The sequence below is a fragment of the Chaetodon auriga genome, chromosome 13 (genome assembly GCF_051107435.1).
Source record: "Chaetodon auriga isolate fChaAug3 chromosome 13, fChaAug3.hap1, whole genome shotgun sequence".
In the NCBI taxonomy this organism is placed as follows: Eukaryota; Metazoa; Chordata; class Actinopteri; order Chaetodontiformes; family Chaetodontidae; genus Chaetodon; species Chaetodon auriga.
In genome coordinates this window covers 24072205-24097732 of record NC_135086.1, presented here as the reverse complement: position 1 = coordinate 24097732, position 25528 = coordinate 24072205, and the positions used below count along the sequence as shown (strand labels likewise).

At 41.6% G+C, this 25528-nt stretch overlaps 2 protein-coding genes across 4 annotated transcripts; one reads left to right on the top strand and one right to left on the bottom strand.

Annotated features, from left to right (window-relative positions):
* Positions 1-217: 217 nt before the first annotated feature.
* On the bottom strand, positions 218-12789 carry sf3b1 (splicing factor 3b, subunit 1). Of its 3 annotated transcripts, XM_076747075.1 has the most exons (24): positions 12689-12789; positions 11897-12069; positions 11593-11694; positions 11379-11493; positions 8763-8842; positions 8480-8665; positions 7803-8265; positions 7428-7549; positions 7128-7325; positions 6909-7010; positions 6307-6486; positions 6139-6225; positions 5342-5612; positions 4565-4710; positions 4111-4257; positions 3631-3756; positions 3276-3497; positions 3004-3186; positions 2796-2907; positions 2530-2650; positions 2293-2424; positions 1879-2151; positions 1419-1635; positions 218-847 (listed from the first exon to the last, which is right to left on the bottom strand). In XM_076747075.1, the coding sequence occupies exons 1-24, from the start codon at positions 12714-12716 to the stop codon at positions 689-691; spliced, it is 3945 nt and encodes a 1314-aa protein (XP_076603190.1). In that variant the 5' UTR covers positions 12717-12789; the 3' UTR covers positions 218-688. The 3 variants fall into 3 exon arrangements, with proteins under 3 accessions (XP_076603190.1, XP_076603191.1, XP_076603192.1); XM_076747076.1 differs by lacking the exons at positions 11379-11493; positions 11593-11694; positions 11897-12069; positions 12689-12789 and adding an exon at positions 9195-10877; XM_076747077.1 differs by lacking the exons at positions 218-847; positions 1419-1635; positions 1879-2151; ... (15 more) ...; positions 8480-8665; positions 8763-8842 and adding an exon at positions 9819-9996 and having other exon boundaries at positions 12689-12782.
* A 3305-nt stretch (positions 12790-16094) lies between these two features.
* coq10b (coenzyme Q10B) lies at positions 16095-25049 on the top strand. Its single transcript, XM_076746566.1, has 5 exons — positions 16095-16208; positions 20659-20814; positions 21596-21788; positions 22434-22535; positions 22841-25049. The coding sequence occupies exons 1-5, from the start codon at positions 16111-16113 to the stop codon at positions 23006-23008; spliced, it is 717 nt and encodes a 238-aa protein (XP_076602681.1). The 5' UTR covers positions 16095-16110; the 3' UTR covers positions 23009-25049.
* Positions 25050-25528: the final 479 nt, after the last annotated feature.

Sequence of the window (25528 nt, the reverse complement as noted above, 5' to 3'; positions counted from 1 at the left end):
TACTGATCATCAGCTCTAGTTCTATTAATACAATGCTGCTTGTATTAACATAAGTGATGTTTGCCATTTTTGGATCATATGTTCAAATGGAAAGGCTTCAATTTTCATTCCACTTTGTATGAATATTCACATACAGCTACATCTATCTGTATAGATGTCCATATTGGGCACGTTTCTCACTGCATGAAGAAAAAAAACCCTCACTGATCGTCAGAAATGGAATTTTATACACAAACATTTTATTTGGTTAAATACAGCAACAACCTAATAAGAAGAGAGGTGTGAAACGAGGAGAGGGTGTGTATAGGGAGCAGCCAAATCAGAGGCCTATCAATACACACTAACATAACCCAAATATTTAAAACGCAACGACTGCTCTGCATTCTTTCATCAAGGCTCGTCTGACCTCAGCCATTCCTCACAGGGAACAATCAAAAAATGTAAAAAATAAAAAAATACATACAGACTCTACAATGTTCCTTCTTACACTTGTCCTACTTTCATGCTCAATTTCAATTCAGGATCAAAAGGAGACTGAATGTGCTTGTAATGGGATTTTTTTTTTTTTGTCCTTGGAAAGACCAACAGTTGCTAAATAAAAACGGTCTCAGTCCTAGACCAAGATAGAGACGGCAACGGAGAGTGATAATTGAGGGAGGACAAAAACAGAGGGGACATAAATTTGTATTTACAAGACATACTCCAGCTCATAGCGGACGTAAATGTTCTTCTCGTCGTTGTAGACCTGTGGGTAGTGGGCGATGAGGGCATCTTGTGAGCCAATGTAGATGGAGTTGTAAATCTTCCAGTAGACATCTCTGACTTTCCTGGCTGGATGGAACAGACCCTGGAAATACAAACACAATGATACAGGCTTATCACAGCAACCTTTCCTTTTTGATCCTTTCAACCATACAGTGACGAATCCAACCGAGTTGAGGAGCTTTATTAAATTCGGCCTGTTGCGGTTCCATCTTGCTCCCTGCTAATCAATAATGCTACACAGCCATAGCCATTTTTGCTCCTCTTAATGTCGCTCCCTTTTTCAAACCTGTTTTCCATAGATGTCGCTTTCCTAGGTGTGGCAGGAACAGGTTTCAGAGCTGTCTCATGGTACTTGGTGCAATGTTTTTCCTGTCTCTTCATTTTCAAAATATTTGTCAATTTACTGTGTAATCCATCTGTTCCTTGGATAAATTTAGGGTATGGTGGCAGTGTAGGTGTAGGTGGGGAGAAGTGGTTATGAAATGTTGGCAGGGCAGGACCAGGATTGGAAAAATTGGGTAACATCATTGTTGTTGTATCATTGTAATAATAATAATAATAATAATAACAATAATAATGTAGCAATAATACTTCAGCACTCTTGGACAACTGATCAATGTTTATTCCTGCGGGTTGGTCCTGGTTGTTCTTACCTGTAAGCAGTACTGCAGCATGCGGCACGGCCCGATGGCAACCCTCAGCCCCTCCAGGGCGCCCATCACAGCCTGGATTACGTGAGGCGAAGTCTCAAATACGTTAGGCCACACGTAGTTAAGCAAGTGGTTAAGGGAGTCTTCACAGCCAAACCCGTAGACACCCAGAGACATGTGCTGGACCACTGCACTGGCAGTCTGTCTGTGTACCAAATCTCTGCAGGATGACACAATTCATGACATGGTCAGTGCTCAACAGTTAGTGGTATAGCTACACTGGAAATCCTAAACCTGTAGATGCACGTTTACTTAATTGATAAACTATCACCAAAAAGTGCAACATCAAAAACAAGGTGTGAAGTTCAGGAATTCTGTGTTTTTGCAATGTCCCTAAGTCAAGAGTGTTCAGTGGGAGATTGAAAGGAAGTGAGCATACAGAAACCCTCGTCTTCGTATTCACCTGTCCATGAGTGCGTCCTCCAGCAGCGGTGTGACAGCATAGATGTAGTCTTTGCCCATCTCTCCAATGTACTCGAACAGGAAGGAGAGGGACTTCAGCACACCGTTCTGCACATTGAGCTCAGGCACGCGGTATTCGTTCATGAGCGCAGGGAGCACTGTGAATGGTGAACAGGTTTCAGCAACGATGGCAATGGCCACAGTCGTGCAAACTCTGTTCTGACGCTCCTGAACCTTCAGGTTATTGAGCAGAGTGGCCAAGACATCATGGGGGCTGAGTAGAAGGAAGAAGACAAAGTACTGGTTAGAGACATTTGTAGACGAACAGGAAATAGTGTGATTTATCATGTGGTCAATATTTCAAATTTCAATTTTTTTTAATCACTTTTTTCTTGATTCGACAGACAGCACTCACCCAATGGCTTTGGCGATATAGCCAAACGTGTTGACAGTAGCTCTGCGGATGGCTTTTTTGTGAGCCTTGAGCAGCTCCAGCAGTTCAAAACAAATCCTCATCCACTCGCGGGCCGATACATATTCAGCACCCCTAAAATATACACAAGGAGTTAGAATAAGGCCCTTTGCTGCTCTGGAGTCTGACAAACACAATCAGACCCATATCACTGCAATTTTCAGGTTTTATTCAACTGACCTGTCAGCAATCCTGCCCACCAGATCGATACAGTTCTCCTGCACTTTCTCATGTCTGTTCTTCAGGATGGGAGTCAAACGAGGAAGCAAGTCTTTGATTGGTGGGGTCATCTTGTGCATACCTGCAGAGAAAGGAACATGATCCAACAGCTATCCAGATGTTTCTAAATCTTGAAATCTGAATGATCGGCAAGCAAACCAAACAAAACAACAAGCTAATCATTCAAAATGTTATGACTGTTGATTGAGGTGATGTAGGATGCGTACCAATGACATTAACAATGGCCTTGAGTGCTCCCAGGATACTTCCCAGCACCTCTGGATACTCCTCTCCTAGGTACTCATACAGCACCACACCCAAGTGACCCATCAGTTTTTCCTGCAGTGATGTACAAGGAGAACATGAGTTATTTTCTAAAACAAGTTATATGTTTGTGTCTGTGCATCTGTGTGTCTAAATGTCTTCATAGCGTACCTCCTGGCAAGTCTTCATGACCACGGCTGTACGGGAGATCAGGTCGGCAGCCTGTTGACGGACTTTGGCTGACTTGTTGTTCAGACGCCACAGTACTGTACCACAGATCTGCGGCAGGTAGGGTTTCACGCGCTTCCCCAGAGCATTCACCACTGTGCCAAAACCATTAAGCATCACAGAGTCCTGGAGAAAAAGAAGAAGGTATTAAAATCAACAAAATAAAAACATTTTTTTTAAAGAGTTTGCTTCCTGCTGAGAGTCATGCATCTCACCTCTGTTGTCTGTTCCTGGAAGGCATACAGGATACCATCAATCAGCTGCTCCTCCAGCTTGTGGTCAATGTCAGCTGCACCCAGGTTGCCCATAATTTTTTCGATGGTCTCCATCACCATCTTCCTGTACTGCTCTGCCTCATCTTTCAGGTCATCAACGATGCGAGAAATGATCTCTGCTGCTCCCACTTTGTTGGCCAACTCCACTGTGGTGTCCACCAACTGTTAGGGGAGAAAGACAGTTCAGGAACGTGAGGGCTGTGTGTTCAGCAAGTCGCAGCGTGTAGTCCAGCCAATTTAGTTTCCTGGAAATGATTTTTCTGAGTTTACCATGAACTTGTGTGTTTTTGCTAACCTGTCTATAGTTTCGTCTGTCCAGGGCCATCCTGTGTTGCCAGAAGTGCTTGAAGAAGGGGGGCAGGATCTCCGTTTTAATGTAGTTGGCTTCCACACCATCAGTACCACAACACTGTTTCACCACCTATGAGACAAAACACGTGCAGGTCAGAGAGGGAAATTGTGAGCGAGGACATCAACAAGGTTTCAGCTCTCTCAGATAAGAGTTCAGACAAAGAACAGCATTTGTAAATGTAACCAACGGGTGCAGGGTGAGAACAGAGAGGACACTTGTCAGCTCTGCTAATTCTCATGTTGGTGTTCATGTAGCGAAATACTAGCCCTGATGAAACCATTGAGTGGTTGAACAGGCGAGAATGAATCGCAGGAATAACTATAGCTAAGGTTTATTATAGAGGCATGATTTCAAGTACAGAAGTTGACGACCTAACTTTCAGAGAGCACCCTCGAGAAAAAAGTTATTCATCCCATTTCTCACCTTCAGCACAATCTTTTTCATCTCCTCATCAGGGGACTGGAACTCTCTGATGAGAATCAGCATCACTTCTCTGGTGTAGTAGTTTGCATACTCAGCATCCATCAGTGGGATCAGGTAACCAATAGCTTTGAGGAAAGCAGCCAGACCCTGGTGACAAAGGTCAACAAAAACATTGTAAATACAAACTTAGCACACAGTTTGTGGCTTGGAGACCTTAATAATATGTTCAAAAGTATTTGTCTGAAGCTCTCAGCAGAGTATTAATGGTCTTTCATCTGACCTCTACTGAAAGCATCAGTTCCTCAAAGAGAAGATTCTTTAGCAAGCAAGTATTCACACTGTAGCCACACGCAGGCTTAGTGCTGGGTGTTGATCTTGCAATAAATATCCAGTCCCCCCCCCCCCCCCAAATTTGATCATATAATTTTTTCCCCACTCAAAACTGACTTCTTACCTTTCCTCTGTGCTGTCTGATACCCTTCCACAGCGGCTTGAGGACTGAGTCAAAGGATTCAATACCATAGGGTGTAGCAGCTTCAGCAAGGGCAGCTATAGCCAGGGCACTGATGGTCCTCACCTTCTGCTGCTCATCCACCAAACCTGTGACATGACACAGACAAAACCAACAGTCAGAGATGGGTTCACAAGAATGGGGCATACGTACAAACAACTACAAATGTAATGCTTCTGGCCACAGCTGTCGCCAGACACTTGAAGCTGGCAATAAGGAGAACAATTTCAACAATAAACATCTGCATAGCTTCACTGTATAAAAATAGCACATGCTCAGAGAGTCTATACATGAAAGACTGATTTCTAATGAACTGTGGTATGGTTCTACTACTACAAATGTATAGTGTTATAGTCAGTACAGTCCAAATGAAATCTGAACTCCAGCAGGAAGAGACAATTCATGTTTTTTTTTTTTAAACCATGAGCAGTAGAGGAACCTTTGAAAATGGAAGATAATAAAAATGTATCACAAATGGAAACAGCACAAGTGTAAAAGTACACCAATGGGACTGGGGAACAATCACATTTGACCTCAAAAATAAGTGTAAAACCAACTGAAACTGTCTCTGCTTGTGAAACTAAAACCTAAAAGTACTAGAGTAGTATAATATACACTATACTGGACAATAATAGCACTAGTACTGGTCCTATAAAAGGCTGCAATTTGAGAATGATTAACACTGCAAGTCTACATGGACCTGCAAAGACCTTGACTGACCGTGTTCGATAATCTCCACCAAGCTGCGAAGGTGGGGCAGAATGGCACAGCCCATCAGGATGGCGATCTGCTGCACGATCTTGATGCCTGTGTGTCGGGCCTGCCAGGACTTCTTGCTTTTACACACAGCTTTGAGAAAGGGCAGGAGAGAGGGAATACCAAGAGCAGAGGCCACCACGGCAAAGGCTCGGGCTGTGGTGTTTCTCACATACTCATCCATGTTGTCAATATCAGGTCGCATAGTGGAGATCATCGTAGCCAAACCAGCAGCCTGGGACCGACCAGAAGAGACAAATGTCAAATATCTGAGCCACTGCCAGATGCTCAGTCATCACAAACCACAAAACACGGAGATACAATGTGGTTTTTATTCAAAGTAAGATAAGTTAAGTATTATGATTATATATTCATAGGATACTGTTAAACCTGGTTCAGGTGCACCAATATACCAATATATAGACATTACCAATTATTTGTGTAAGCAGGTCTGCATATATTGAGAATGAATTCACATAATTTGGTCTTCACATAGGCACATCTATATGGTTTATAATTCGTAACAGTGCCAATGATTAATATCTATGAATGCAATAAAAAACTAAATTCTGTCAATGGGATATCTGGTTGTAACCAACGGGTGCAGGTTGAGAACAAACAAGGCATAAATGTCCAGTCTGCTAGCTCTCATGTTGGCATTAATCTAGCGAACGACTAGCCCTGATCTGACCATGGACTGGTTGAACAGGCGAGAATGGTTCGCACGAAGCAGAGCGTTTTTCTCTAATGCTGCACAGTACCTTTGCCAAGTTGGAGATGATTTCTCTGCCTTCTACTCTGGCATAGTAGTCCTCATCAATCAGTAGGGGCTCAATCACCACCAGGATCTGGACACAAACAGGACAGCAAATTAGTTTCTAAAATCGCAGTCCTGTAGAATAAGCACAAATCTCTCACACTCAGCCTACCTTGTGTACATATGGTCGAACCAGGTCATCCAGTTTGTAGAGAATGCGGTCAATCACTTTAACCAGCAGGTGACGCTCCTGGTCCTCCAGGGTGGGCGACATGAGTAATGGCAGGATCTGGTTGAACAGGGGGCCTGCTCCAAATTCACGAGCCTTATCTGTGATCTGACGCAGAGCAGCCTGGGACAAGGGAAGGGAGATAATCAGTCAGTAAGACAATGGTTGAAATCATGTGGATTGAGACAGCCTTCAGTTCTCAATAGATCTGATGATTTCTGTCCACTGCCCCCAGCAGATTGTGATCATCTACACGATGACCTCTACTGAAAGCAGCAGTTCCCCAGAGAGAAGATTCTTTAGCAAGCAAGTATTCACACTGTAGCCACACACAGGCTTAGTGCTGGGTGTTGATCTTGCAATATGAACAAATGAATGTTTTTGTTCTTTATACTATTACAAGACTCCTTGACAGATTTATGACATGAGATGAATTGGCTGGATGAGCTCCAGGCGAACAGGAAATTCTGGGACAAGAGAGATGTTTATAAGAGGACACTGAAAATCATATGAGGGTTCAATGTAGGGAAATAACAGCAACCAACCTTCCTCATGGGTGGTGTTCCATTTTTGATCTTCAGTAGCAGCTTCATGATCTTCCTTTCTTTCTGCTCCTCTGGACTCAGAGTGGACTCATCCACCTCCACCTAACACAAATATACAGAGCTAGCCATCAACACATATGCTGAACTTCAGATTAGACAAACATCGAACTGTTGATTTTACAGTGTTTTACGTATGTTGTGAGCAAATTTAATGCTCACCAGCAGTTTGTCAAAATACTGGATGTCATCAGGTTTGAGAAAGGGGAGGTTTCCTGAGGGCTGATCATTCATCTGTTTTGTGGTGCGGTCCTCTGCCTGCATGTGGAAGCCTGTCATGCCTCCAATTGGGGTGGGAGTGGCTGAGAGTTTACGGGCTGGAGTACGGATCGGGACATAGCCTGCTGGTGGAGGCAACACCTGTGGTGAAGAAAATAAACTGTCAGTACTGTGAATACTTTATCATAATGTTTACTCATGCTTTTGTCAGTAGAGAATTAGATGCAATAAAGGGGAATGGACCTTGTATCCCTCTGGGAACATAGCATCAAGCTCCTCATCAGTGAGAGGCCGGTTCCTCTCATCAATTTCCCTCTCCCACCTCCACGCCTGCAGCTGCTCTGGAGTCATGCTCATCAGGTGGCCTGAAGAAAACAGAAGAGCCAACTGATTTAAAAATACTGCAAAACCATCCATGGGCTTGAGGGTCCATGTGACTAATATATGGTTGTCTGGATATCTGTCCTAAGCTGCCCCGAATACAAACTAAAACTGCAGAGCCCGAGAAAGGTTGATATTAAAAGCCATATGTCATCAGGTACAGGAAATAAAAAGGAGCAGAACAGATATGACAGGAGTAACACATAATGCAAAAAAAAAAAGTGAAGGCATATTCACCTGGTGTTGGGGTAGCCATGTTCATAGCTGGTGTCCCTATGGGAGTTTTTCCTGGCGTAAGAAGTGGTGTTGAGGATCCCATCTGACTGGCAGGGGTTTCATCCCACCGAGACTTCCTCTTACTGGCCCCTGGGGTTGGAGTTTCACCCACCGACTCATCTCCTCTGTCTGTGCGTGGCGTTTCAGCCCAGCCACTCCCGTGTCCTGGGGTCTCCCTTTCTGTCTTTGGGGTTTCGTCCCAGCGGTTCTTGCGTACGCTTCCTGTGGCTCCACCGTGGCCAGGCGTGGCATGGCCAGGGGTGTCCCTGCCAGGGGTTGCAGCGCCTGCAGGTGTGTGACTGGGAGTGGGATCCCACATGCGGGTACTGGGAGTGGCCCCTGGGGTCTCACTGCCTTTAGGGCGGCCAGGTGTTTCATCCCATCGGCTATTTGAAGGTGTGTGTGCAGGGGTGTGTCCTGGAGTCTACAAGGGACCAGAGACAAAGAAATAAGGAGATTCAAAACAGGAGTGAGACAATCTACATCTTAAAAACAATTGACCTGCATTGCTTGACTCTCTCAAATTACCAATTTACATGATACTGAGTACTTATGAGGAATTGACCATAACATTTGTACCCACTGCTTCGCACTCAAGTTATGGATCAGGCAGTAAGATGCTGAAACTTGAAACTCACCTCAGCAGAAGAGTCAGCCTGGTCCCAGCTGGACATCTTTTTGGGTGTAGCATTAGAGGGGGTTTGGTCAGCTGTCTGGTCCCAGCGACGCTTACGTTTTGTGGCAGCTTGGGCGGCTGCAGACCCGTTGACAGCTTTCAGGTCCCCTGACTTGGCCTTCTCTGCCAGCTGCTGACGAATCTCTCTCTACATGCACAAAGGGTGAACATGCAGGATAAGCCGTATGCCAACAAAAACATCATTATCTGACATAGTTTACAGTCAACAATGAGTAGTCATTTACCTCCTCTTTGGACAGGTTCTGCTCCAACATGACGTCCACGTATGATCTGACTTGCAGCTTGGGGTCCGGCGTTTTACCCCCTGCGCGAAAGAGCACGAACAAGAACACAGGACACTCATTAGTTTCCACTCTAGGGACCCAAGTTATTCCAAACACAGCAAACACAAACACAGCCAGCTAACCCTGACTCTCTTTACCAACAGATTAATTTACATTCCTGCTTTTATAAACAGCTGATTCACAGAACAAAGTCCTATCAAATTACAAACAAATATGCATTGGTCTCTCTTACATACAGTCATAGCATTCTAATGAAAAACAAGCAGATACATAGAGAGAAGAGCTGAGGTTGTGGTGTTTTCTTAAGTGGATTAAGAAGTTTTAGCCATCACTGATGCAGGGGTCCTGGGCTGTGCTCTTCAGAATACGTACACTTTCAGTGCCAAGGGTCCTTCTGCAGTCAGACTTCAACCGGCAGAAAAGAAGCCTAGAAAATTTCTCTTTACCATTAGTAACACTTTGGAAAAGGGTTTGAACTCACACACAACAGTATACCACCTGTGTTGCATTGATTTATGGCACTCAAAAAACAAAGTATCCTCTTGGGGTGTAACCACAAAACTAAAAAAAAAAATTCATATGAGATCATGTGGTGCAGATTCCCAATTATTTATACTAGCATGAGGTCAAGACTTTGAGGCTACAACTAGGAATTACATTACTATAGTATAAAAATATGAGTAGCTACTTTGGTATTCAAATAGAAAAATGAGGCAAAAAATTGAATGAGAAATCTAGCCCAACTGTAAGAATATAATAATACGACATGCCAGAGCCACACTGACTCATAACGGCACTGGTTAAAATTCAAACATCATACATTTAGCTCTTGCCTTTCCTTTCAGGACAAAGGTAACCGATAAAATAAGGTAATATTATGAAGTCAAATATTTGGGCAGGAATTTTCCATTGTGGATGCTCTGAGGATTTTATATAAATTTGTTGGAACTTGATAAGCCTGATTAAAAAAAAAAAAGATAACTTAAGGGCGCTTGGGGGTTGGGGTTTGTTGTAGCTGGGCTGCATCTGATTCCCCTCAAAGGCTCCAAAAAAGCAGCCCGTGGACCCTGACCAAACTGACAAGTGTATAGTTCTCTGTGTTCCCCATAACCTACACAGGATGAGTTGCTGCACCCTTAACAGAGTGCAGTACAGGACTGGCAAAGCAGTACTGCTGTAGGAGAGAAATTAAGGACAGTTAGTATGGGCCTGTGGTATTGTGGTACACAATTTTCTTGATAACATATTTCTATTTTACAGAGAGAGTTGTAAAATAAAAATATATTTACACAACAACTTTGTACAAAGAACTCTCTCTACATGCAGGCTTCAGATAACCCATTCCTAGACCAAACCTGAAACTTTCAGGCTATTTAAGCTCATGTTGTTGGGGGAAGTGAAGATGCAATATAAATGCAAAGAGAGATAAACTAGTTGGCTCATAATAGTTTTGTAGTTTTACACAAAGTACTCAAGCTCTTGCATGTTTCTGCACTTACAACCCCATAACCAGGAACTGTTCTGAAATAATTAAAATTTAGGGAAGAAAAAAAAAAAAAGTTAACTTGTGATAAGCTACATCAACTCAACCTCAATAAACCTAGAAATTATGATCCTCAGATCTGGAAAAACTAACAGTAGGTTATAACTAACTTGCCATGCAGTTTTCCTATGCTGAGGCTGGAGGAACTTCAGATCTATCGAGCCAAGAGAGGTGAGTTATTACCATTACTGAGAGACTGTAAAGACAAATTAAGTCTGATTGCCAAATTCAGCTTCCAACCATAAGGTTCTTATATGACCCTAATTTTAACTTTGAGTTGACTACGCCAAAGTGACCCAATATATTTCCTCTCCACTGTCTGCCTTCGGGAACTAAAGCTCTGTCTATGAACAAGCATATTATTGTTTGTCATGAGTTCGGCATGGCATAGCACGGTTAACTGGCAGGTGAATTACACCATAGGTAACCATCAAACTAACATTTCTCATCCGTGTATTCTATATGTGGGCACTGCACTTTCCCAATATAATCTAAATCTGACGCTCACATGGGATTGTTAACCCTTCGACTCACACACAACCCATCTGCGACCCATGTTTGTTAGGTGAATTACCCTTCTGACCATTCAACACCTAACCACCTCCCCAATGAAAAGCATGGTAACCCTACAATGGGTTTAACTTTATTTTAAAGCACATACATGGAAGAAAAATTTGTTCTGCACATTAAAATCGTGGCAATACTTTTTCCAAACCAAAATACTGAAGAGAAACTACGAGCCCACACTGACATGTGTTGCAAAGCTGGATACAAATGCAGATCACACATTAAGAAAATGTACAATGACACAAAATGTTCTTACACCACAAAGGATTGACCACAGGGAGGGTATCAAGTCTGGGAAGCAAGCTATTGCATTGTGGTCGAAGGGTTATACAGCAAAACTATGGGTGTGAAACCATTGGTAGTCATGGCAGTCACAAAAAAGTGAACCGTGAAAAAGGGGAGGAAATGGGAGAGGTGTAATGAAGACAAAAAATAGCAAAATTTACCATCTGCAAAAGGGTCAAGACGTTCGGGTGAGATGATCATCTGTCTGCGCCTGGCTTTGTATTCATCTTCCCGTTCTGCAATCTTCTGAGGACGATGCTCGGCAAATGGGTCATACTGCAGAAATAAGACAGGGTACAGAGTGTAAGTGCAATTCAAAAACAAAAAGGCCTCTCATACAGTGAAAGCTGATATTTGTTAAAAACTACCACATACTTGCTCGTCTGACTGAGGAATGGCATTGAGTATTGCCACTGGTGCGTGGTACCCTGGCTTCTTTTGTCCCAACAAGCTTGTTGATGAATCATCTTCATCATCCTGAGGAGAGAAAGACATATGGGAGTCTAGTCAAGTCTTGCCAAAATAGCAAAACTCTTCTAGCTCGTATGCAACAGGAAAAGTGGAGCAGTCAAGCTCCAAAGCACTGAGGAATTGTAAAGGAATGAAAAGAGGATCTGTAGTTTACAAACACTCTGCAACTACCTGCATGGATCTATGGCCTGGTTTGGAAAATACTTACATCTTCCTGTTCATTGGCAGCAATGGAGGTGACATATCCAGCAAAGCGACTGTCGTTGCCTCCATAGATTTCCTGGTCATAAAAGCCAGTGGAATCAAGGCCCACTCCCTGCTCTCCTTCCTCCAGCAGGGTGGCCTTCATCCCCTGGATCTCCAGGATCTGGGCCTCGATATCTACGGAGAAAGAGAGGCAAACACGAGAAAATGAAAAACTGAAGAACTGCAATTACCAGAGCATCTGATTCCCCAGTGAAAAACCAAAAAACCAAAAAATAAATAAAACAAAACAGCAAGCATCATTACCTAAGACTACTTACAAGATAAAGAGGTGATAGTGCTTAACGAGCAGCATGACGGCTTAGTAACACTACTAGCTAAACATAACACTGTGCGTATGTGCAACGTGTAGTCGAGCAGTGTTCAATGAAGATCTTACTAAGTTCGTAAGTCAAGTCAGAAACATGTAGACGTTGCAACAGTAAATGGTGACTACATAGAGAGAATTGCAAATGAAGCCCTGAAGCTGCGAGCTTAAAAACTAATTTAGAGACGTCGATAAGTCTGGTGGCGTAAGCTAACTAGCAAGCTAAAAAGCTAGCAACCAGCGCCATTATCTGAGCTGTCCGCGTTACGTTGTCCTCGGGCCTGCTGCTTATCACGTTTAATATCACTTAATTTATGGAATACTATATCCACCAAACATGGGAAATTCAACTACAACATTTCTAGACATAAAATAACATTAAAAGTGATCTCAAATAGAATCTATTTCATATTTTCTGAAGTAATTTACCTTCGTGCGTTTTGGCGATCTTCGCCATTTTAGTGGTGGTTGTTGGAGACTGAAAGCGGAAGCGTGTCGATCCACAGTTCCGTCTCTTTGTAGCTGTTCTCAGATCTGTTTACAAACGTTCACTCAGTGACGGTTATACAAGAAGCCAAAACGAGTTGACCAATCAGGAGTCGGTTTAGCCTCAGTATCCGTTAAGTGACAGCAGAACTATTGATACCACAGAATAGAAACTCTGGCGTCTTCTAAAGTCCGTTCCTTGCACTCATCACGTATTCTCGGAAAAAAAAAAAAAAAAAAAAAAAGTGCAAACTGTTCTTTATGCAGTGTTCTTTCCACAGTGTTATCTTATTACACATGAGATTAATGGATTGTTGATTGATTCTTAATTTTTATGAGAAGGTTATACGTTTTGTAATTAAAATCATGATCTGGAAAGTAGCTTACAATTTTACTTATAGCTAACTCGTGTACTGTACTTATAATTAGAGTGTTTCAGTGAATGTACTACTTTCTACCACATTATTCATTTGTATATGTTGATGTAGCAAACATGTTATTTATACAGTTTAACTACTAAGTAAAGTGATATGACTATTATTAGAGCTACTTTTGCACAGTCCTCAGACAGACTTGATAATAAATTTTAATTTAGAACAAAAGAACAAAGAGGAATAACAAGCTTCAGAACACTCAATAACACAGGATTAATTTTCAGAATAAACTTAACTGGCCAAGTATGTTGACATATGAATTTAACTCTCTCTCAGTAGTTCTCAATATACATACTGACACAGAGTGCCGAGTAGCAGTGCAAATTTACAGAATGTTACAAATAAAAAAACATACAGATAAACAAAGAGAACAAGATAAAGAAATGTTAACATACAGCTCTCATACCAAAGCAAGACCTGGACAACAATCTAATATATATCTACAGGTCAGATTGTTATTATACATACAGGGTTGTGGTACACTAATGCATGAAAGTACAAAGAATGGAGATGCACTATGTTCAACATGCACCTTAACTTGCTTTCTGTTTGCACTGGACATTTAAACTCTGGACATCTCATGTAAGCTCATTTAAACACTTGACATTTAAACTTGCTTTCCGTTACATTGGACATTTTTACTTTTACTTCTGTTTGGACATTTTACCTTCAATTATGTTTGCACTGGACATCTGTAATTTGACATGTGGACATTTTTACATTTTTTACCTTTAACTTTTAAGTCCTTGCTTGCTGCGCTTTTAGATTATGTATTGCATGCCTTTTACTTAAAATTTGTGGAATATGCTGGAACTTGTGAATTTCCCTTGGGGATGAATAAAGAATCTATCTATCTATCTATCTATCTATCTATCTATCTATCTATCTATCTATCTATTGTTTCAATAATATGTTAATATACAGATGTGTGTATATAATTTTTTTCTATACATTTATATTTATTGCATTTACTTGCATTTACTTTAATTCACTTCCCTTTGAAAGCGCTTTGTAGTTCTGTACACATCCTGATTCAACTGTATGGTCATTTTGGAGGCAGCAGTTTGTGGTGCTGTTGGACTGTATTTCATACAAAGGCAGTTGTTTCTGTTTCTGTCCTTATTTCCTCATTGTTATAAATGGGTTAGACTTAGATTTAGACTGAACTTTATTAATCCTAATTTGGGAAATTCTTTTGTTGCAGCAGCAGGTTAAACAATACACATAAACATAGAATGAAACTAAGAGAAAAGAGTGTTCTTTTTGTTAAATCATACATTTTTATTATTGTTTCCTTATAGGACAATGACCAATCAAATCAACTGGTTACAAGCATTGTGCATTTCTCAAATTGTAACAAAAAGATGTAATAAAATGTAAGGGGAAAAAAAATTCAAAACAGATATTAAAAGGCAAACGCAGGTAAATCATAAACAAAGGGAGAAAAGAGTGTTCATAAAAAATACAACAAAGTATATAAGTATGTAAAATATATAAAAAATAATTGTGTAAGATATCTAAAATATAACTAAGTTTATAAACAAATATTAACATCAGAGAGAGAGAGAGAGCCAGAGCTATTAAGTATGTACCAGAAAAAATGTGTGCAAGTTGCAAGTGATAAATTAATGTAAACAATAAACAGTATTGTGCAATATTGCAGTAGTACAAATAACATGTAAACATTGAATATTGGGGTTGTGAGGTTGGTAGGTTAACTGTTTAAGTTACTGTTGTACAGTGTGATGGCTCGTGGCAGGAATGATTTCCTGAAGTGGTCCTTGTGACAGCGGAGCTGAAGCCATCGATTGGAGAAGGAGCTCTGCTGTCTGTCCATGAGGTGGTGAAGAGGATGTTCAGGGTTATCCATAATGGATAACAGTCTGTCCAGTGTCCTCCTCTCCACCACCTCCTCAACAGTGTCTAGTTTGCAGCCAATAACGGAGCTGGCCTTCCCCATCAGTTTGTTCAGTCTGTTGGTGTCGCTGGCTCCGATGCTGCTCCCCCAGCACACTGCAGCAAAGAAGAGTGCACTGGCAACAACAGACTGGTAGAAGATCTCCAACATCTTGCTGCATACGTTGAATGATCTGAGCCTCCTCAGGAATAGAGTCTGCTCATCTCCTTCTTGTAAACAGCGTTGATGTTAGTTTTCCAGTTCAGGCTGTTGCACTCCAAGGTATTTGTAATCCTCCACCACTGCGACATTCTTCCCCGGAACACACAGTGGTTGTGTGGTCATTCCTTCTGAAATCAATAGCCATCTCCTTGGTCTTGGTCACGTTAAGCAGCAGGTGATTTCTACCAGACCATTGCACAAAATCGTCCACCACTGCTCTGTATTCCTCCTCTCGTCCATCCTTTATACACCCCACCACCGTTGAGTCTTCCGAGAACTACTTTAGGTGGCATGATGAGGAGTTGGAATGGACAAAATAATAGAAACACCAATAGTACAGAAAGTTTTCATTCATAGGCAAATTGTCAAACTGTCACTCTACATTTACACTCCATCCAAAGCAGGGTCAACAAAATGAATAAACGAAATTGTTCGTACTTACTGTACTAACTGTAATATGTATGTAATCAGACTAATTGACCCTAGATAATGATTATGGGGAATGTTGACAACATTTTAAGTTCATGACGACATTGCGGGTCAGTATATAACCTCAGGCACGCTGGACTTAAATGAACCAGAAACTTGACCCAACATCTCGTGACATACCTGCGCGCGCACGTTCATGTACGCGCGAGTTAAAGATTTTGACAAACCACAAGACTGGCCAATGAAAACGCTCATCTTGTATGGACGCTCCAATGGCAGGCCGACATTAACAGTGTATGACGTTAGGGGCGGGACATATCTGTGGTCACTGATACCTGTGAAGTTGGTACTAGAAGGAGAGGGAAGAAATCCGTCAGGGAACGATGGCGAGAGGTGGTCGGAGCCTGAGAAAAGTCGCTGAGTGTATGAAGCAGTTACCTTCTACTACCAACCGGGAAATACAGACTAGGAACCGCGTAAGGTACAGTAATTTGATGTTGTAATTCTCGAGTAAACCCAGAAAGTTTAGGAAAAGACGCACCTCAGACAACAAATGCCAGAAGATATTCAGTTAGAGATTGTTGTGTTTAATGGTAAACATTTTAGAGTTTAAGGAAGCAACGTTTACGAACCTAACTCTTCACGGACCTTGTTTGGTTGTTTTAGCCTTATCGGAAATTTTGTCACATAGCCCAGCATCCCTCTTCCATTATCAAATCCGACAACAGTCAGCTGGGCCTGTTCAGACAGTGGTGGAGTATTCAGGTATTATATGTATGTAATGTACTGGACGTGAACGTAGTATTGCCACTCTGTAAAAAGTCTGTCTTTTATTGGACGGCCTGCCTTCAAATCTGTATGCAGCATTTCAATTGTAGTGGATCAAGACTGAGCAATCTGTAACTACTTTAAATACTGTTAGGTAGTGTAATCTATTGTTCTACAAAATATTTTATGAACTGATAATATGATGTATATGTTAACTTTGTAACTGCACAGGAATCACAGACTATATGTGTGTGAATGTAGTGGAATCAAATGTACATTTCCTTCTAAGATTAGAAAGTAAAGTGAAAGTTGCAGAAAAAGGAAATACTGGGATCCAATATAGTTAAAATGTCTCAAAAATGTACCCATGTACACAAAGTTTGCGTTCCACCACTGCACCATAACCGTCTTAATTTATCCAGGACTGAGATGTTATGGGTATAGCTCATATATGTCAGGAGAGCAGCTGCTGCTGCAGTATATATTGTGTTATCTCTGGCCTTCCATTTTTCACTTGGGTTGTAATTCTCAGGAAATACAGAGGTAGCATGCACACTGAATATTGCAAAGCTCTCATAATTTTGATTTGCCAACACTTTGAGCAACAGTCTCTTTGCGTTAATGGCCAAAACATTTCCTCATTAAACCTGGAAGAGCTTGCAGTATGTAGCATGTAAACAGCCTCTTTATCCCTGATGTTCAGGTTTTGTCCTGCTTCTGCACCCTCTTTGGGGTAGAATATGCACACATGGGTTGTCCATCTTTGCTCTGAAGTCTAATTTCTCAACCACTAACTGCAAATGTGCACCAACTCACATGGACATGGCAGTTTGAGGTCAATGCCATGTGTCCGCTGTATTACATTTCAGGCAGTAGTGAGTGTTCTTTCTTTGAAGCAACCAGCAGACCAGTAATGGAGCGGGAATTTGAAGCAGCATGCACAGAATAGGTTTTATGGGTTTAAGCTGATGATGATGATATTGATATCGTCACATCACGTCAAGTGGTGACATAACTTATGTCACATAAGGAGAGTTGAATCTACAAACATGTCGGGAAAGCTGTGTTGTGCTTCCAAACCATCCAGTGCCAGGGACACTGTGGTACAGGGCGTCACAGGTGCTGTGGGTGACGGCCAGGCACAGCAGACAACTCAAACAGATATATATTCCTCAGTAGGCTGGTGGTGGCAACAGTAACAGAAAGTGTGTTTAGTATATTTTCTTAGTGTCTTTCAAGGTTACAACCCAGCTTTCACGCATCCAGGATTAACAGAGTCCTCCCATTCATGGTGTCACAGTAGACCTGACTCAGGGCTTTGCCACGATCCACTTCATATTGATTTCAATTCCAAGCCACTGCAGCAGCAGCAGCAGCAGCAGCAGCAGCAGCAGCAGCAGCAGCCATATTTAGTATCACAGACAGAAGTTCTATAATAAGGAAAAACATAAAAACATAATTGCTTTTACGGCACAGCTTGCATACAGAAGAATATTATTACATTAGAATTCAACAAATCCACCTAAAGCATCTATGTGGTTGAGTGACCTGTTGCAATTCATACTGTTAAAGAAGATAAAACACTCATTGAGGGGACCACGGACAAATTTCTCTCCATCTGGGGTCCAGTTTTGACATGCAAAATTTAAGTACACTTAAAATTGTGCCTGATACCCCTGAGCAGTTTTTTTTAACAGTTTAGGATGTTTAATCATCTAGACCACAGTATATATAGATTAACTAAAAGAACTAGATTTATTCAGCTGTCTTTCATTACTTCTATATTTATCTCTAAAAGTTTTATTGACATTATATATTAACAACAGGGCGGATAAGCAATAGTTTCTACTCCTAATGTTAAAAGTGTATTACACAAATGAATACGTGTATTTATCATGTATTTACCTTGTAGGTCAATGCAGGTGTACCGTATATATGTGTGTTTATACATACATACATACACACACACACACACACACACACACACACACACACACACAGAGTAGGTGTGTGTGTACATACTGTATATATACACTGTTGCTCATAAAGTTGGAATAAAATATTTTTTTTACCTCTTTCCATGAAATGATTGTGACAATGTGATTTATTCTTGATAGATAAAGTGTATATCTTCTCAAAACTTTATTAATCAATCTCTTCCAAATACGTCACAATGAAAATGAACAGGAAACATATATTTGAAGATTTCATGCATATGAATGTCCAGTGTTACTCTTTCAAATGTCACACAGTCACTAATATCGAGTATGGCCACCCCTGACATGGATCAGTTCATTAAGACGTCGTGGCATACTGTCCACAAGCTTGTTGATGTTGTCAGTGGGCAGGGTGTCCCACTCTTCGGTCAGAACCTGGGCTAACTCCTGTAGAGTTCGAGGAATAGTGTCCCTCTCATAGATGGCTCGGCCTAAGGCATCCCAGGCATGTTCAACAGGGTTCATTTCAGGTGAGCAAGTGGGCATCTGCTGCACCCCCTCTGCATCAAGATATTTTCTCACTGCAGCTGCCCTATGTGCTCAAGCGTTGTCGTATTGCAGACGAAAGTTGTTCCCATAGAGCAGTAGTCCCCATAGTCTTGCTTGTGAGAGGCAATGGCTCTCCAGGATGTCCTTGTACACAGCGCTGTTGACGTTTCCATTCAGCACCACCACTGGTGTCTTTCCTCCATAATGAATACAGGCCCATACCATGACTGAGCTGCCACCAGCTTAAGTGGTTTGCTAGATGCAGTCATCGCGAAGGTTTTCACCACGTAATGGCTGAACCTGTTGTCTTCCATCTGTATGATTAAGGACATAGCGCCTCTCTTCCGTATAGACAACATGTCACCAGTGCCCAAGTTGCAATCTTTTGTGCTCCCTAGCCCAGTGAAGTCCAGCAACTCTGCGTTGAACAGTGAGGCGTGGACACTTGGTCATTCATCTTGCTCGGTAACCATGCTGAAGCAACCTTCGATTTACAGTTTGGCAGGAAATGTTGATTCCATGGTGTCTTCTTCACCAACGACGAAGGCGGCTTGCTGGCATTTTCCGGTTTCTATGGATACAGATACAGACTAAGATTAAGCAGTTGCCGATCATCTCGTCTGGTAGTCAGTCGTGGTCGTCCTGGAGATTTTTGTGGCCTCAAATGACTCCCCTCTCAATGAACTTTGAGGATTTTTACAGACAGCACCTGTTTGTGTCCATCCTGTCAGACTACAAGCACTCTTTGGGGTATTGCCAGTGGCGTTGGACGAGGCATAGCCTAGGGAAGTTCTACGTCAAATTTGGTAGAAAATTATTTGAGACAGTTCTGAAAACGTGGACCAATTGCATACAGGCTTTAGGCAGGAAATGGACAACACAGCAAATGTCTCGTCCTTTATAGCACCCAACAAATGTTATGCATGAATTCATTTCACCTTGGTAATTGGGACACATGTAATCATTGCACCTGGTCAGAAGTGATGACTGATGCGGTCCATTATTACCAATTACTCCTTTCACTTGAACATGTATCATATTAAATTCACAACACTGATCTCATCAGCCCAGGTGGTAAGCTATTGCTCACTGTCAGTAGACTTGACATTAAAAGTTAGCAACTTGTATTACAGAGAATCACACTCTAAAAACAGCCCCTTAAGGAATTGATACTGGAATTTCACTGCAACATTTGTTGCAGCTTGAATATCAACAGGACATTTCTGTACTGTACTCAGTATATCAGAAGGTTAGTAAAAGAGATTTTCAGTTGGACAAACAGAGTCTGTGAGAGCTTATTTTCCAGTACTCATGGAATTCTTCCTATTGGCATCTTTATGTCTGTGACCCATTTACCTTGAATGACAACTGCTTGGCAGGTGTTTCAAGAAGACCTCCATGTAGAATATCCTGTTCCCTTGGAATAAAGGTTTCTGTTGCAGCTTGTTACTTTGTTACTACAGGTATTATTGGCTAATTAGCAACATGCTCAAGAGAGTTCCTGTCCCACGTAGGTTTGTAATGAAAATGGTTTAAGATGCATTGGGGGCCAGAAAAAACAGAAACAACAAAACAGAATTGAGTGTGGTGGTCTTGTCCTTCTTACTGTGTTGATTCAGATCCTCACTGTGGTTTTTTTCAGCCACTTGGTGTCATTATTGTTTGTTTTGTGATCAGATACCTGTCGTCATGTGGGATCCTGATGACTCGTGTTCCTCTCCTGCTGGGTGCAGCCATGCCAGGCTGTGGCATCGTGTTGTCTGCCCGCAGCTTCTTCAACTTCACTGATTCCTTCTCTAAGAGGAAGGAGTACTCCGAGAGACGCATCATTGGGTGAGTCTGTCAGCTATGGTTTCACTCACAGTGCCCATGTGCTGTGGTCTCAGAAAGTTTTTTTGAGACTTGTTCTATTATGTCATATTCACTGTCTTTTTTTCTTCTTGGCATTTCCTGAGACATACTCATCACATTTTTAGGTGGAATTGGAGTTCAAAGCATCCTTGTTAAGTTAATTATCAAAATGTGTTGATGGCACATAAGTCTCAGAAGTGTCAATCCACTTTACAGGAAGCAACATGGAGCATGTTCAAATAGAAACATACAAAATCTTCTTAAAAACTGTGTTCCTAATCACAGCCTTCACAAATCAAAAGCAATCACTCATTCCAACCACTGGTGTGCTGTCTCAGGCTGTACATACATGTTTCTGTATGACGCACTCAATGTTCTCCTGTGCTCCACATAGGGGCCATAATCACTAAATCTGCTTGTATAAATAGACGAAGGCGGCAGCAGGTAGAGTGCTGCAGTTATGTAACAGTGGTGTGGGACACAGTCTCCATCTGTCTGTCATTTGATTAGTTCATTGCTTTTTTCCTTTTTTTTTTTTTTTTTTTTGCTTTTTTCTCTTTTCTCTTTCTCTCCATCTCCCTTCCTGTTCCTCATTGACCTAGTTCAGACTTGTACATGAGTCTTGTGCTGTGCCAGTCTTATTTAGTGTTATGTCACAATTGCTGACCATCGTCTACATGCTGCTTCTGATGTGCAGCTCTGCATGGATGTGTTTGCACACTGGGGCCTTATGGCTCTTTCCTCTCCCTCCTTGACTCTTCAGGTTTTCCATGCAGGAGATATATGAAGTGGTGGCTGAGGTGGAAAACTATTGCCACTTTGTTCCCTGGTGTAAGAAGTCTGATGTGGTGTTCAAGCGACCTGGATTCTGCAAGGCCAGACTAACTGTGGGCTTTCCACCTGTTGTGGAGCACTACACCTCTCTTGTCACTACAGTACGCCCCCATCTGGTCAAGGTAAGTTACTGCCTCCCAGCCTATGTTTGCTAAAGAAAACGGGCCTTATGCAAGGACATTTTCCTATTCTGTACGTCTATAAATCCTTGCAAAATTTTTTTAAGTCCCTTGTTTCATCTGTTCATTCAGACAAGGTCAAGGGGGGACGTGACAGTCATGGTGATATTAGAGGGGATAATATTCTAGCCTACAGTTGGTGATGTTACACTGTCAGGTGTTAGAACAGAGGATGAGGAACTCATCCAGATTGAAGCATTATTATTCTTAAGTCCAACAAGGCCTTTCCTTCTGTGGAGAGAGATTTTTCTAAGAAACTCAGTCTCATGAATTTAGAATGTCAACACTTCACAACAGAACTGCAGTATTTATTCTTTATTGTTTGAGTACGACACATCTCCAATGAAAAATAAATCTTGGCAGGATGTTACAAGGCTTGTTCAAATATAACACTGTATGGAACACTGAGCACAGCACGCTAACATTTAGAAACCTAATGGGTAGATGGATCACTGCCACTGCTAATAAAGTAATAGCAGTTACTCTATACAAGTAACTACTATTAGATGAGAAATTCATAAAGTCAGTCACTAATTTTCTCATTCTTTTCAAACCAATGGCAATTAATGTTTATATGTTTGTGGTCAGGCATCCTCTTCAGAGGGTAGGCTGTTCCACCACTTGGAGACCGTGTGGCGCTTCAGCCCTGGCCTTCCCGGCTATCCTCGTACCTGCACTGTGGATTTTGCTGTAAGTAACTGTGGAAGTCAAACACCATAAAGGATGGACTCTGGGGCTCTGCCTGTCATCATGTGTTGTCAGTTGTTTAATGTGTCTGAGCTTGGCTTGTCTGCAGTTGCAAGTGTTGTATTTTTCATTGAATCAGTTTCAAACTCTGAGACGCACGCACGCACACACACACACACACACACACACACACACACACACACACACACACACACACAGACCTCTGAAGTGTCTATACACATTCATATATAGACAGAATGAACTTCAGCTGCTAGCTTTATCCTCTCCACTCCCTTCCTCTCTTTCAGATCTCTTTCGAGTTTCGTTCCTTCTTCCACTCCCAGCTAGCTCACATCTTCTTCGACGAGGTGGTGAAACAGATGGTTTCGGCGTTTGAGCGTCGTGCCTCCAAGATATACGGTGCCGAGACGGCCATCCCCCGTGAGCTCATGTTCCATGAGATTTCCAACACGTAGCATCATCCCAGCTGCACAAACACAGACACAATGCCCAAAGCCAATGCCAGAGAGAAAAATAAGGGAGGAGTGAGGAGAGAAAGAAGTGTTCTAACTGAAAAGTGCAGTGCCTTTCTCATAACAACAATCAAGTTGATGCTCGTCAATCTAATTTTTAGAACTCACGTGGATCCAGCAGCTCATTTTCACCTTGGTGCTAAACACATGTGGACATGTCTCTATTTCAGTTCATTTCCATGAACAACCTGTGCCTGGTTGCAAAGCTGAGTTCACAGGTTATGAGTTTGTTTCCATGGAGGTGAAACCATGGCCTAGCAGTGTTGCTGGTCATGATTGGTTAAGCAAGTATATCATCACATCTGTAAAAATGAGCTACACTCAATAGTTAATTTCACTGCTCTAATCACCATTTTGCTACAGCTGGTAGTACTGAAACAAACTGCCATTTTACAAGCTGCACCAAAAGCAAGTTCCTGTTAGTGTATGTGGAGAATAATGTCCCCTTGCCATCAAGGACCAGTTGTCACCATACGGGACAAATGATCTTCATCATCGTCATCATCATCATCACAATATATTGTGTTCATCTCTTCTGCAGTGTGACAGTGGTTCCCACATCTGATGTGAGTCAAGAGCTCAGTGGAAAAGGACTTTCTTGGTTTGGAGTCTCAGTAGAGGAGAGTTGTTTGAGTGTTGGGAAAAGTGGTCGGCTGTAATTAACAGTTATTTTCATCAGTGATTAATATGCCAATGATGTTCTTGATTCATCCTGAGGATGTTGAACTTACTGTCATATGTGACAATGGAAAACAGCAAATCATCACATTTGACAATCCATAACCGGCACATTTTTGGCAATTGTGCTTGAAAAATGACTGAAACGATTGATCAGTTGAAATAGTTCATCGTCTAATTGATTAATCGACTAATAGTTGGAGCTTTGGAAGATCTGGCCATTGGATCCATTACTCCACAGTGCTGTGAAGCCACATTGCCCACAGTTGTGTCAAGAGAGACCACAGCCGTTTATTTCTAACCTTGGCAAACAGTGTCGAGAGCAGAGCGCTATGCTAACGAGAAGAGCTTGTTTATAATGAATAATTTCCTAACCTTTGTGCAACAGTTGAGATGGGTCATTACTTATGGATCATGTTACTGCGGGTAACTTTATTAGGTTCAGATGATGTGATGATATAAACAGCAGTACAACCAGGATCTAGGTTGCAGTAAGGCCTTGATGATGACTTGATGATGAAGCAACTCAAACAAGGAATGTCTGAATTCATGCCATGAAACTCATCAAAGCTAGATCAACTCAATGAATGTGGCTAATGCACAGTTACTCTTTATTGTTCAAATGTCACCTCACCACACATTACCACATACTGTATGTTTTAAGCATATGTTCTGAGAATAAAGGGCGCTGGAATCATGCTTTTTATTGTTGGGCACAGAGTATGTGTAAAGTGACGGCAGATAGCTGTATTAAATGTGCTGTAAACTATCAGGAACACACACACCTTTCAAAAGGAGCTGGACTTCTCATTTTTCTTTATTTCTCTTGAGCGGGTACTGTCTGTTTTTTTTTCTTCTTAATGTCACATACACTAATCTCTCATTGTTATTAAGGGAGTAATGCTGGGCAGAAGAGTTGCTAAATCATACAGCAGTGTGCAGTATTAGCTGTCTAAGTGTTATTGTTAAATGTAGCTCTGCAAGCATATACAATATACCTACTGTCTATATAGGGGCCCAAACGGGCTGGCTAGCCATCCCGTTTGGGTCCTTGTCAGTGTCTGAAACCTTTGTGATTCATACAGATCCTCACAGAGTGCCTCCTGGCAGCATATCTATCTCTGTTTTTAAACATTATACTCATTTTGTTGTATTTATTACTTGGTTTCAGTGTAAATATGGGTTTGAAGGTTGGGTTAGAAAGACCTAGCCTGCTTTTAAAGATGAGGAAAGGACTTGTTGTGTAAATGTGAGTGTGTAGAGTTCAGAGAGCTTTACTGACTGCATGATTTATAAAGTGTTTTTCAAAAAAAAAAAAAAAGAAAAACTTGACTGATGATTTATTTTTTGTGTGTTTCTCAGCATGTCTACAGAGTAGTTCATGGCTCCAGTTAAGTGGACAGAAATAGGGGAAACGTGAGTGGTAAGAATAGACTGCATTTGAACAGTCGGTCATAAGGTTTGGAAGTGTCACTGCTGGCAAAGGGCAAGGATGAATCCAGTGTCCACTGTGCCCTTTGACCTGTTATAGCTAATATCCAGAGAGTAACAGGGATCACTGGGAACACTTCTTTAATGTTACTAATCGGAACATCAATTAATTACATTTTAAACACAAAATAGGTGCTTGTAATAGATTTCCAGGTCTTGTTAAATTTCCAGAAACCATGAATGAACCAGGGCAGGTGTAGCTGAACATACAGCCATCCCTCATTACACCACTGAAACAAAACAAAACAAACAAACAAATCAAACTGCAAGGTCCATTCAGTAGTGGTCCTGGAG

Excerpts from the sequence above, each read along its gene's own strand:
- sf3b1 (XM_076747075.1), bottom strand. The coding sequence starts at position 12,716 with ATGGCGAAGATCGCCAAAACGCACGAAG. Across the intron at positions 8,266-8,479 it reads AGGCTGACTCTTCTGCTGAG|ACTCCAGGACACACCCCTGC; the intron begins GTGAGTTTCAAG and ends GGTCCCTTGTAG. Across the intron at positions 6,226-6,306 it reads TTCGACCATATGTACACAAG|ATCCTGGTGGTGATTGAGCC; the intron begins GTAGGCTGAGTG and ends GTTTGTGTCCAG.
- coq10b (XM_076746566.1), top strand. The coding sequence starts at position 16,111 with ATGGCGAGAGGTGGTCGGAGCCTGAGAAAAGTCGCTGAGTGTATGAAG. Across the intron at positions 21,789-22,433 it reads TACGCCCCCATCTGGTCAAG|GCATCCTCTTCAGAGGGTAG; the intron begins GTAAGTTACTGC and ends GTTTGTGGTCAG. Across the intron at positions 22,536-22,840 it reads CCTGCACTGTGGATTTTGCT|ATCTCTTTCGAGTTTCGTTC; the intron begins GTAAGTAACTGT and ends CCTCTCTTTCAG.